General features: G+C 32.2%; 2 protein-coding genes across 3 annotated transcripts; both read left to right on the top strand.

Annotated features, from left to right (window-relative positions):
* Positions 1-867: 867 nt before the first annotated feature.
* On the top strand, positions 868-3,052 carry LOC107428887 (uncharacterized). Its single transcript, XM_016039485.4, has 4 exons — positions 868-1,132; positions 2,001-2,090; positions 2,223-2,319; positions 2,663-3,052. Exons 1-4 carry the CDS (start codon positions 913-915, stop codon positions 2,802-2,804), a joined length of 549 nt encoding a protein of 182 aa, XP_015894971.2. The 5' UTR covers positions 868-912; the 3' UTR covers positions 2,805-3,052.
* A 999-nt stretch (positions 3,053-4,051) lies between these two features.
* On the top strand, positions 4,052-12,046 carry LOC107428894 (uncharacterized). 2 transcript variants are annotated; one of them, XM_016039494.3, is made up of 15 exons: positions 4,053-4,208; positions 4,747-5,200; positions 6,112-6,189; positions 6,356-6,411; positions 6,845-6,964; positions 7,079-7,149; positions 7,554-7,647; positions 7,787-7,990; positions 9,293-9,544; positions 10,112-10,220; positions 10,436-10,503; positions 11,097-11,166; positions 11,252-11,326; positions 11,446-11,537; positions 11,723-12,046. In XM_016039494.3, the coding sequence occupies exons 2-15, from the start codon at positions 4,877-4,879 to the stop codon at positions 11,796-11,798; spliced, it is 1,689 nt and encodes a 562-aa protein (XP_015894980.1). In that variant the 5' UTR covers positions 4,053-4,208; positions 4,747-4,876; the 3' UTR covers positions 11,799-12,046. The 2 variants fall into 2 exon arrangements, with proteins under 2 accessions (XP_048318576.1, XP_015894980.1); XM_048462619.2 differs by lacking the exons at positions 11,097-11,166; positions 11,252-11,326; positions 11,446-11,537; positions 11,723-12,046 and adding an exon at positions 10,736-11,051 and having other exon boundaries at positions 4,052-4,208.
* The last annotated feature ends 341 nt before the right edge of the window (positions 12,047-12,387 follow it).

The following is a 12,387-nucleotide window of genomic DNA, read 5'->3' as shown; positions in this document are numbered from 1 at the left end:
ACCGATAATCGATTTGGTTTGAATCTATTTCAAGAGACAAAAAAGAAAGATAAAAGCAATCCAAACCAAACTAATTAAAACTATATATTTAAAAAGAATTAATGAATTATTGTTGCTTTTGTTTTATTTAATATTTATATTGATTTACATTATTTAGCTAAAGAAATTAGTTAATTGATATATTATTTTAACTAATTTTATTTTATTTTATTTTATTTATCTTATTATGAAAATAAGTACTTTTGTTTTTCAAAATGTTTAGAAATTTTAATAAAAAATTTGGCTATTTTACATAAATAAAAAGGATAAAAATTTAAAATTTCAACTAACTAATATCTAAAATTTTAAAATCTAAAGTTTACAAATTGAATTCTTAATCCAATTTTAAACCGACCATCAAATTCAATACAAATCAACCATTATTACATTAGATCAAATTGAATATGATGTTGAAATAAATTTAGAATAAATTAAAAATAATTAAATCTATTAGTAATTTGATAGGTTGATTTTTATTAAAATATATCAATTTCAAACCGATCATCAACATTAAGTAATGTTATATTTTAATAATGTCATACTATTCAAGACGCTTTAGATAAAAATAAATAAATAAATTCAAATGATCGTTGATGAAAAAGACATCTTCAATTGTTGAATATTCTTATTTGTGGCTATGAGAATACGAATTCAAATGATATGAAATACCAAAAAATTTTAAATAATTTGTATATTAAGTGATTTATTTCCAAAAAAATAATCGGAAAGCATCTTTATTTCCTTTGACATGGATAAAGTGGTAATTCTATTAATTAATTTATTTTTTTTATCTCCATGTATTTTATTTATTGAACCGTTTATCTACGTTTTAAGAAGATTAGGCAGAGAACGAGAGAGTAGTGGGAACCAACCATGGGTTCCTCGTCTGTCTCGTCTCTCTCCCTCACTCTTTCGCAGTTTTCGTCCATCACCAACTTCGCACTCTCTGGAAAACCCTATAACCCATCTAAGATTTTCCACTCTAAGACCCCAAAAGCGCTAACACTTTCTTCTACTTCTTCATCTCATGGAGTTATTACCAAGTCCGTTCCTTTGGCTGCTTCCATAGCCATTCTTCTATGGTCAAATCCAGGTACCCCCAAAAAAATTCAAAATTGCTCTGATTCATGCTGTGTTTTCTTATATTTTCTCTTTAAAATCCAGCACAGTTCTATTTGTATATATGTTTATATGTTATAGAGTAAAACCAGAAATCTAAAGCATAAAGAAACTGAGACTCAGAGTGAAGCTCTTAGTTTTACAACTTATGAAGAAGGGCATTTGTGCTTGCTGTGTAATCCATGTTTGGCTTATTAGGTTGTCTTTCTTTTTTTATCATATTCCAAGCTTTCAAATTCTAACCGAGTAAGAAAAAACAGAGAGCCCTTTTGGGTCCTGATCTCCTCTACCAAAAATAAATTAAAATAAAATTAATATTAGTGAAATAAAATAAAGAACTAAATAACGGATTATTTTTTCTATTTTGTTTATTAGAAACTTATGCTTACAATCAGACCAACTTTCTTGAAACACTGAGGATGAGTTAAGAAAATTCTATGGTAGTCGCTATTTTCATGTTTCTTAGATTTTAGATAACATTCGGTCCCTCATTTTCCTTTCACTTTTAGTCACATGTGCTATATAGTTCTGTGAATTCCTTATGCAATGAATTTTCTTCTCTTTTTTTTTCCTTTCACATTTTGTATCTTAAAAAATACTATAATTGGATATATATGTAAGCCAAATACTATTTACCATGGTTTGGTTCATTAATTGAGCCAAGTTTGCTGGAATTCTCTGCTTCAGTTATTTAGTGAATGCTATATGATGGGCTTGCTTGACTCATTATATGCTAGTCTTTCATTTGCTTATATTGGAAAAAATTTGGAGGCATTATGTAGTATCATAATACAATTATAAATAAAGATTTGTTGATGATGCCATCTTTTTGGTTTTTACAGCTAACGCTGGATTTCTGTCTGGATTCTCTGGGATTGAATCAGTTCCTGGCCCTCAGTTACCTCAAGTTGACTTTCTTAGTCGTCTCAATGGTTTGATCTTCATTCCTCATTGATGTTTTATTTTTGAAAATTACTAGGAAGAGCAAAACGAGCTGTGGAAAGTCAGTTTATTCCTGTTGTGGTAAAAAGAAAATTTGTGTTTATAGTTTGTTTCATTTGCAGAAGAAAACCAGAAAAAATATGCTGAAAATGATGCAAGATTTAAATCATCTCCAATAGTTAAAGAGCTACTTGAGCGTTCCAAGTTGAACAAAGAAAAGTGAGTTATCGGTTTTGCATGCTAATTGTTTGCATTAGAACAAAGTACAAAACAACTTTAATGGGTTAGAAAGAAAAAAATACTAAGTCTATATATATGAGCTTGTGCCTTCTGCTGCACATGAAAATGCCATAAAAATTCATGTACAAGCTTTCATAGATCAAAATAATTTTGGTTTTCAGCGTCAGAATACTGCCTACTATATATTCGTCTCTACAGAATATTATACTTGGGAAGGTCTGGTAGTGTTCGATTTTTGAAAATAAATTGTAGTTGGGTAGATGTTTCGAGGTTTACTTTGTATGATATCTTAATCTGTAATGCTATATGATGGAAATTTTAGGAATCGTCAACAAATTGAAGACAAGTATTGCGTACGTGGTGCAGAATGGGGAGTTGGAGATTGCTCAGCAGAGGCAATGTCACCGGATGATAGAGACAAATTTATTTCAATGTTGAAGAAGAAAGCTGGTATAAGTGATTGAAGAATCCTTGGATGGTGCTTTCTTAGATCAGCAGCACCATGTGTATATCAAGATCAAATTTGTGAAACAAAGACACATTTTGTGTGTATAAACACGATTTAGACGAGCATATAGCTAGTTTGTCAAAACCGTTGCTTGTAATCAATAAGAGTTTCACGTTGAAATGCAGAAACTTGACGACTTTGACGGAAATTGGGAAGCTAACCAACAGGATATATATATAAAACTCTTTTACATTTTAGTGTTCATGATCATGATCTTCTGGAATAGTTTTTTTGCATACAAATTTCATATTCTGAATCAGCAGTTTAAGAAAGCAAAACCCATATGAAGTGTGAGATTTTGTCACATTTGCTGTTAATTCTTACTGATAAGCTGGCTCTCTGTAACGATTTTCACTAGAGAAATTGTAGTGAGATTCAATAAGCAAACTGTTGGACGGTACAGAAACTACACATTGATCAAAAAAACAAAAAAATGATAATGTAAAAGCAAGCTGATAATGCAAAGAAGCATTTTTTTTCCCTTGCTTAATTGGGAACACAAATCCATCCATGTCGTTATTGCATAAATAGGAAACTGAAAGTATTTTTGGCCACAGCGACCCCATTTAGATGTGATTCCTTATTTCCTAATGCTACAGAAAGGATGAAAACACTTCTCATACTATTTGGCAAAAATAATTTTAACATAAATTTGGATTTTTATCACTGATTGATTACAAATAACAAAAACTAAAGGCAAAATGATGGTAATTTGTTTAGAGAATCATTAAATAGGTAATCTTTGAAAAGCAAGATTTCATATCCTTTGCCAAACGAATATAGAAAATACTTTTATTTTATTTAAAAATAATTTTAAAAATTTTAAAATCACTTTCGAAAGGAACCGGGCACATGGTGGAGTTTGCTACTGTTGGAGTTTAGATATAAATGTGAAATTTCTACATCAAAATTTATCAAGAAAATAAAAAATCATTGAATAGAAACGGATTGGCTCCAAAAGGCTGTGTTATTATAATTAAATTACCAAAAAGCCATTTGGAGAAACAAAATTAACAAATGTGGGGTCTGATAAAATTATTATCACAAGGTTGGTTGAGAAATAAATCAATTTTAAGGGTCTTAAACGGAATTTAGAGAAATAAGGAGGGTTGATTCTGAAATTTAAGGAATCAATCAACACTAAAAGACAAATAAAAAAAGGGAAAATATTAAATAATAATAACAAATAAAATAAAATAAATAATTAATATAATTTGTTCACGTAAGTTATTTCTGGCAAATTGTGCTTTCAAGCTCACCGACTCGTTAAAATAAAAACATATCTGGTATTTTTCTCGGCGACGAAATTCGAAAAATAAAAAATAAAAAAATAACGATGATAACCGGACTTAAATCACAGGTAATTTCCTTCTCTTCCCCATCAAATTCTAGGGTTTCTTTGAGTTTTCAATTGTTGGCTTCAAGTTTTGGTTTTCGATTTCTGGTAAACTTCCAGGCAATCTGTTTGATTGCCGAGAAGCTGAACGAAATTATCTATGGGAATTTTGAAAATGAAGCAGCAATTCAACATTATTAGCGAAATTGACTCCATTAGGCTGTTTTAATTGTCAGATATTTTTTAAATTTTCTTAAGTCCTTATGTGAAATTCAAATTTTTATTTATTTATTTATTTTTTTCTTCTGCTGCCAAAGGGAAGTGGATCGGAATTATTAATTTTTCTGGGTTTTACACCCTGCGTTTTTTATTTTGGAAATATGAATTTGAATTTGCAATTTTATGGTGCTTGATAGAGTAATTGATGTTAAACTATGTAAAAAAAATCTTATTTTTTTAATTCAAATGATGTAAACTGGGGTGTGTGTAGGATCTTGTTTGCGCTGACAAAATTATTCTGACATTTTGATTTACCAAATTGGGTCTCTTTGGTTGTTTTCAGGGGTTTCTGTGATTGGTCTGGGTATGAAAGTTTCGGAATTGTAAGGGCATTGAAGCTTTAGTTTGGAAGGAATTGGTTTATGGCAGTGTTTTTTATTAGAGGAGCGAGCTTGTGATTGAATACCACGAAAATGTATAGGACTGTGGCTACAGCTCCCACCTCGACCCCAGGTGGACCACCAACTGATAATGGGGATTATGTTGTCAGTTTGGATCAGGTTCCAAGGTGGAGCGATGCTGAGTACAGGGCTTCTTTGGAATATGAGAATGAAGATCCATCATATTCTAATTCCTACTTCCCGGATCCTTTGACTTCTCCACCTGGGGAAGACAGCAGTAGCAATGGTAATGTTTCGAGGTTTCCAGTTGATCACGAAATTAACTTAAAGATATATCTTTGGAGGGGCAACCCATGGAATCTTGAAGTGGATGCTGTTGTAAATTCTACAAATGAGGTGAGCATTTTATAATGATAGATGTGTGTATAAATATGCAGAAAACTTCTCTTTTAAACGATTGGTTCGTTCTGTTCATAGGAAGTGGAAAGGTATCAATTGTTACAATTGCATGACTTTGACATTTTGATTTTGATTTTTTTACTCTTGGTATTCATTCTGACACAAGGAAATGGTTAAAAGATTGTTAAAAACTGGACTTGTCAGGACTTAATCGGGCATATTCAGACATGCTAAACAACAATTGTGAAAACTTTTTTTCTTTTAGTTATGAACTTTTTAGAAATGTGAATATAGTGTGCTAGCCATTATCAGTAAAGTTTTGCAAGCTTTAATGTGTGTGAATGATTTTCATAACTGAAGTAATTCCATGTTGAACTTGAACACGTACTGGAATTTTGCCTGCACCTGATGTTGAGAAATTCTTCCTTTTTAGTGCTTGTTGAACCAAATTTGCTGATTATAATGGTTCTTTTGGTAATTGAGTTGAGAAACTCAGATATTTAGCCTTAACTTAGATCTTTAGTCTTGGTTCTGAATAACTAGGTCTGAGGATTCTTGTGAAGCTCCTTATACAAGGACTGATTAGACAGCTGGTTGACTTATTGATAAATCATAAAGGAGTACCGACAGACAATTCCCCTGAACTATGGTGCATCTTTGTTCATTTTTTTGTGCTGGCATGGAGGTCTTACTGTGGCACTCCACGTTTTCACCTGATAAATGATTAATAAATTTCGTGAATAACTTACTTGATTTTCTAACTGAATGCATCTTAAGGAAAGTAGGTACTTCACCCTTCAGTACAAGAACACCTTTAAGAATGCATGATTGCCTCACTACTCAATATTACATGTCTTAGGCTAATAATTTTTGTATTTCTGATGTGATTTTAATTGGATTGTTAATAGAGCTTGGATGAAGCACACAGCAGTCCTGGTTTGCATGCTGCAGCTGGACCTGGTCTTGCAGAAGAATGTGCAACACTGGTAGCACTATCTATACTTGATGTTTTTTCTTCTTTGTCAATACTTGATTGGAACCTAATGTTATGGCAATGCTTTGATGATGTTAATAAGTCTAACATGGTATATTCATTGACATAAATCATGTATACATTAGGAGATGACAATTTTCATATATCTTTTTTGACAGGGCGGATGTCGAACAGGAATGGCAAAAGTTACTAATGCATACGACCTTCCTGCGAGGTGGGTTTACTGGTGCACTTTTTACTTTCATGTTGAAAAGAACCAGAAATCTGAGCAGTATAATGTCTGATCTCTGATCCTCATTTTTGCATTGCACCCACAGTGACAATACCATTATTCCTTGCAATTGTCTATTATTAGTATATTTATTGTAGTAAATGCTAACTTCTTTCATTCTACATAGGAGCATGTCCTAGTGAAAATATTTGGGGTTTGCATCTATCAGTTTGTACTTATGCTTCATAACGTGCTTTCCATCAGTCTAGTTATAGCACCAAGTATAAATCTCACAGATATATTTGGGCATCCTTGGTCTTTGATCTTTTATTAGTAGTTTTTTATGTTGTGTTGTAGTAATTTGTTTTTGAGTATTTTCAGCTGCATTCTATATTCTTTACTATGTAATTTCCATTTTCCCATGTATCTTTTCCAGGAGGGTTATCCATACTGTAGGTCCCAAATATGCAGTAAAGTACCATACTGCTGCAGAGAATGCTCTTAGTCATTGCTATCGATCTTGCCTTGAACTTCTCATAGAAAATCGGCTTCGAAGGTGTCTTTGCAGCTAATGCTACATTAGTTTCTTTCCTGTAGTCTCAACACTTGCTTTCCTTCTATAAGCTTGTAGAAGTTTGGAACTTACTTTCCCTGACATGTATGAATGCAGCATCGCAATGGGTTGCATATATACAGAGAATAAAAACTATCCTCGTGAACCAGCTGCCCATGTTGCTATAAGTGAGTTACTTTCTACATTTTAACAGTTGTTCCATGAGTTGCTAGAGTAGTTTTGGCATGATTGGGAATTCATAATATTGAAATGCCACCACATATTCTTATGGAAAATAGTTCCGTACAATTTCATTCAGGAAATATTAACTCCTCTATGATGACTTTCTAACTTTAACTGCTGTACCAAATGCAATGGAGTCATATTTTGGGGCCCAAAAAAATGATTATTATCAAATGACAAACATATATAGCTACCTTTTTGTATGAGTGTTAAAGCACTTAATGATGTAAGTACAGATAAGTACAGAGGGAAGATTGTACTTGTTTGGGAATAATAATTTTGATGAAGATTTTGTAATTTTAATTGCTTCTTAGTTCTCTTGTCCATCTAATGTCTTCTTTTTGCTCAGGGACTGTACGACGGTTTCTTGAGAAGCAGAAAGATAAAATCACAGCTGTAGTCTTTTGTACTACTACATCAACTGATACGGAGATATATAAAAGGTTTCTGAATTTGGCAATTTTTTTATTTGAACATGCAGCTACGAATTGAAACATATGTGCTTAATGAGATTATTAGTTATTACAGTTTCTGTCAAAAAAGTAGAAGCTTAACTGTTTCTTTTCACATTTTTCTACGTAGATTGCTTCCACTTTATTTTCCTCGAGATAAACATGAGGAGGAGGTTGCCATATCAAAATTACCTGCAGATGTAGGAGATGAAAATGGTGAGACGATTATAGATGAACGTAAAATCAGAATAAAGCCTTTGCCAAAAAAGACCATTCCTAGGCCTCCTCAAGCTCCAAGTGATCTCCCTGTCAGTGATGTTGGCTTGGCACGAAGGTCAGTGTGATTTTAAGACATTTACATTTTTTAATACTCATAATAGTAATTTCTTTTCTAAGACTTTTTGTCACTAGTAACAAGATTGGAATTGTATGTTCAATACGAAGATATATTTATGTATATCATAATGACACTAATTGATGTGGTTTGCAACATTCTTTTATTGATGTGTTTCTGATATTTTAATAGAGATTATGCTACTGGCTATTAAGTATTCAGATTTTTGCAGAAGCATTTTTTAGAATGTTTTGAACACTTCAACAATTAGAAATATTCCTTAATGTTTGCATTGTAACTATGGTTTTGCATACTACATTTCTGTAGCCAATTCAACCTCATTTTGAACTTTCAAAAGAAATTCTGACATTGTTGATTGTAATGACAAATCATGTTGTCCTCGGTATATTGTGTTTATTGTGGTTTTAGCTTCATATTGTCATATACCATAACCATATATGGGATAAAACTTTTCCAGCTTTGTATTTCAATCCATATTTAGAGCTTATTATTGATCAATTTTGCTTAGATTACCTTTCAGTTAGAATTTAGAAGTTTATATTTCAAAGTTGTTGCTTTTATAATAAAACATTTACATTTTTTAATACTCATAATAGTAATTTCTTTTCTAAGACTTTTAGTCACTAGTAACAAGATTGGAATTGTATGTTCAATACAAAGATATGTTTATGTATATCATAATGACTCTAATTGTTTTGGTTTGCAACATTCTTTTATCGATGTGTTTCTGATATTTTAATAGGGATTATGCTACTGTCTATCAGCAATTTAGATTTTTGCAGAAGCATTTTTCAGAATGTTTTGAACACTTCTACAATTAGAAATATTCCTTAATGTTTGCATTGTAACTATGGTTTTGTATACTACATTTCTGTAGCCAATTCAATGTGATTTTGAACTTTCAAAAGAAATTCTAACATTATTGATTGTAATCACAAATCATGTTGTACTCCTTGGTATATTGTGTTTGTTGTGGTTTTAGCATCATATTGTCATATACCACAACCATATATGGGATAAACCTTTTCCAGCTTTGTAGTTCAATCCATATTTATAACTTATTATTAATCAATTTTGCTTAGATCACCTCTCTATTAGAATTTAGCAGTTCTTTAGTTCAAAGCTGTTGCTTTTATAATAAAACAATCTTAGCAACTCCTCATTTTGTTACATCCACGGTTGCTGTGCACTCATGTGCTTTGATCTTGTTGATGGGGCTAAATTGTCTATGTTTATTTTTGTAATTTAACAACCGACCATACAAATAATTGCATTTTTTAGGAATTCATCGTACTTGGATTCATACCTAGATCCTGCCTTCATGTCCTTAATAAAAGATCCAGACCAGAGACGCAAGGAGCAATGGGAGAAAACAGCTCAAGCACAAGGTGGATGGAATTGTGCAAAATTGCTTGGGTTTGGTGATCTTGGTGGACCTCCATTATCTGCTGCTGAAGAGTACTCACTTCATTCAAGATACCTTGCTAAGGCAAACTCTCTTAATCTTTCTGAAATTGCTGAGATGAAAATTGTGTAAGTTCTCATCCATCTTTTCTTCTGACATGCCAACTTTAGGTTTCTGTTGTTTTGCAAACAGTCAGTTTTCTGCCATTCCATAATATGAATTGTCCAAGTTAGAGTTACAAATAGTTATATTAGTGGCAATATGGGTCTTGAGGCTGTAATTTTCAGAGACCTGTACAAGTACAACCGATAAATATAGTGCACTCTCCTTGCTGTAAATTCCCCTTGGGATTTGAAATATATAGTTTGTAAAACCCATAATTCCAACTTAGTAAGAAAGAAGGTAAGTTTGTCACTTAAAAATGATATGATGCTAATATTCGTGAACATAGTGGAACTCATAAATAGTTATGTGATCAACCTCCACTACAAGATTTATGATTTGTAATAAGGCATTATTTGGCAGAAATATCTGCAGACTTGTTTCCTTAAGATCCTTCCCATTGTCAAAAACAAATGACTGTGGAATGTGTTTGTCCTTTTTGCAATATAAAATAGTGCATGTGTTTGGACTAATTACCTTCTGTTGCAATCAACATTAAATCAGATATATATCTATTTTTCTCCCAATTTCAGGTACCGTGGTGGAGTTGATAGTGAGGGCCGCCCTGTTATGGTTGTTGTGGGGGCACATTTTCTGCTAAGATGTCTTGATCTGGAGCGATTTGTGCTGTATGTTGTTAAGGTAATCAAATTTTTAAATGTTGCTGTTTGGTCTGGAGATTAGTGTTTGCAGAGATGAACTTGCTGATACAATCGTTGGTTAACAATCCTTTCTGTTAGATGCTGGAAAATCTTCTCCTCTTTCATATGCTCATTTCATCTTGATTACTAATTTTTGTACTTTTATCTATTTATTGCTATTGAATATGTAATCACTGTCCTGATTATTGATTTCAGGAATTTGAGCCTTTGATACAGAAGCCTTATACTATTGTATACTTCCATTCTGCAGCATCTTTGCAGCTGTAAGTATATGTGATTGCCTTTCAGAAATGGATAACTTTAAGCCTTAGCATCACTGCATATTGCCAACTTGTTTGCCATGGGTTGTTCATGTTGACTAGGAATTCTCAGGAATTAGGGGATATCTTTTTTAAAATATTCCTAGCTGCTAAAATGTGACTAGATGATTTTTGGCACAGAGCTCAGTAGTTTGTTTTTTTTTTTATTAAAAAAAAAAATAAATAAAACTACCAGTCAAGCTTGCCACAACGCATTATTCTTTTCGAGTCCCTTGACAAGCAGGATGTCGAACACTTTTCTCCCCATTGAGGTATATAGCCAAATTCGTGGATTAATGTGATCTCTCTAGAGCCAAGGACACATGCAAAGCAAACAAATACTATTTGGAGTATGAGATAAGAATTTGAAACTTGTTCATTAGAATTATAGAAATAATTGATAAAATGAAAATAATTGGCGTTTCAATTTCTAGTTCATATTCCCTATTAAAAACCAGTGAATGACTATATCTGGGTAGGTCCTATTGTGTGTAAAATGCTTTTGAAAGTAATCCTGTTTTACTCACTTTATTCCACAATACCTGTTTCTGGAGCAGTCAGCCTGACCTTGGATGGATGAGAAGATTACAGCAAATACTTGGTCGGAAACATCAACGAAATCTTCATGTATGCACTGAAGATGTTTCCATCTTGTTGATCATCAATAACATACCCATGATCTTGCTTCTAATATTTATGTCCTTTTATGTAGGCAATTTACGTCCTTCACCCAACTTTTGGACTGAAGGCTGCTATATTTGCTCTGCAATTGTTCGTGGACAATGTGGTATGATGAAACTTTTTTATAGTGTATTTGTCGCTCATAAACTATCTACTGTTTGACTACTTTGCAACTTTTTTTTAAAAGATCTACTGTTTTGACTATTTTGGACTTTTAAATTTTAGGCATGGAAAAAGGTTGTATATGTAGATCGACTACTGCAGCTTTTCAGATATGTTCCTCGTGAGCAGTTGACCATTCCCGACTTCGTGTTTCAGTTGAGTTTGTTTATCCTTTTCCTTCTTGAATTTGTTCCTGTTCTTGGCTAATTGATGTTTAAGCAAATCACTTGTGAAAAAGTGTTGAGCTGGAGAAATTTGATATACGTTCTGTGATAATTCTGTGTTTGTATGTAACCAGATTCTTGGTTCTAATGTGGTAATTGATCCATGATGAATACAGGCACGATTTGGAGGTGAATGGAGGGAAGGGTCTGATTGTGGACCCCAGAACAAAATATGTATATCATCGACCCTAGCAGCAGCAGAAATACCATATCATCTGTGCTGGTAAAGCAGATCCTCCATGAATTGTGATTGTTTCATTTCTTTCTTGTAGTTATATAACATTGTAGGTTCCGTATGTTTTCATGTAGAATTTGATATGTACTCTGTTAGTTCTTAGTTTTATTTCTCAAGCGATAATTTATTTGTGTCTAAAAGTGCATATGATTGTATTATTAGATGTGATCTCAATAAAAAGGAAAATCAAGGTGGTTTTGAGCTTTGTTATGCTGCCTCGTGAAATTTTGTTTTCCCTCTATTTTTGGTTGGTCGAGGTGTTTCCAAATTCTAATGCGGTGTTTTATTATACCCTAGTACAAAGAAATACATAATTTTTTGTACAATGGCAATATTAATAGTTAGGTTTTTAGGTCGTTATTTGGGCATTTTGTTTACTCTCTTTAATTATTATTATTATTATTATGTATATATATATATATTTGATAATATTGAACTTGATGTATTTCATAATATTTACATTTTTATTTAATAATTTAAGGAAAATAAGTGAAAACATTAGATTATGTTTATTGTTATTGGAAATTTAAATTTTTGATATGCTTT

This window comes from Ziziphus jujuba, chromosome 12 (genome assembly GCF_031755915.1).
Source record: "Ziziphus jujuba cultivar Dongzao chromosome 12, ASM3175591v1".
Taxonomy (NCBI): domain Eukaryota; kingdom Viridiplantae; phylum Streptophyta; class Magnoliopsida; order Rosales; family Rhamnaceae; genus Ziziphus; species Ziziphus jujuba.
This window is presented reverse-complemented; position numbering and strand designations above follow the sequence as displayed.

What these genes read in the sequence shown, in the direction of transcription:
- LOC107428887 (XM_016039485.4), top strand. Translation starts at nt 913, where the DNA reads ATGGGTTCCTCGTCTGTCTCGTCTCTCTCCCTCACTCTTTCGCAGTTT. An exon ending in CTTTCTTAGTCGTCTCAATG is followed by an intron (nt 2,091 to 2,222) that starts GTTTGATCTTCA and finishes TTTCATTTGCAG; the next exon opens with AAGAAAACCAGAAAAAATAT. An exon ending in TCCAAGTTGAACAAAGAAAA is followed by an intron (nt 2,320 to 2,662) that starts GTGAGTTATCGG and finishes TGGAAATTTTAG; the next exon opens with GAATCGTCAACAAATTGAAG.
- LOC107428894 (XM_016039494.3), top strand. Translation starts at nt 4,877, where the DNA reads ATGTATAGGACTGTGGCTACAGCTCCCACCTCGACCCCAGGTGGACCA. An exon ending in ATTGCTGAGATGAAAATTGT is followed by an intron (nt 9,545 to 10,111) that starts GTAAGTTCTCAT and finishes TCCCAATTTCAG; the next exon opens with GTACCGTGGTGGAGTTGATA. An exon ending in AACATCAACGAAATCTTCAT is followed by an intron (nt 11,167 to 11,251) that starts GTATGCACTGAA and finishes CCTTTTATGTAG; the next exon opens with GCAATTTACGTCCTTCACCC.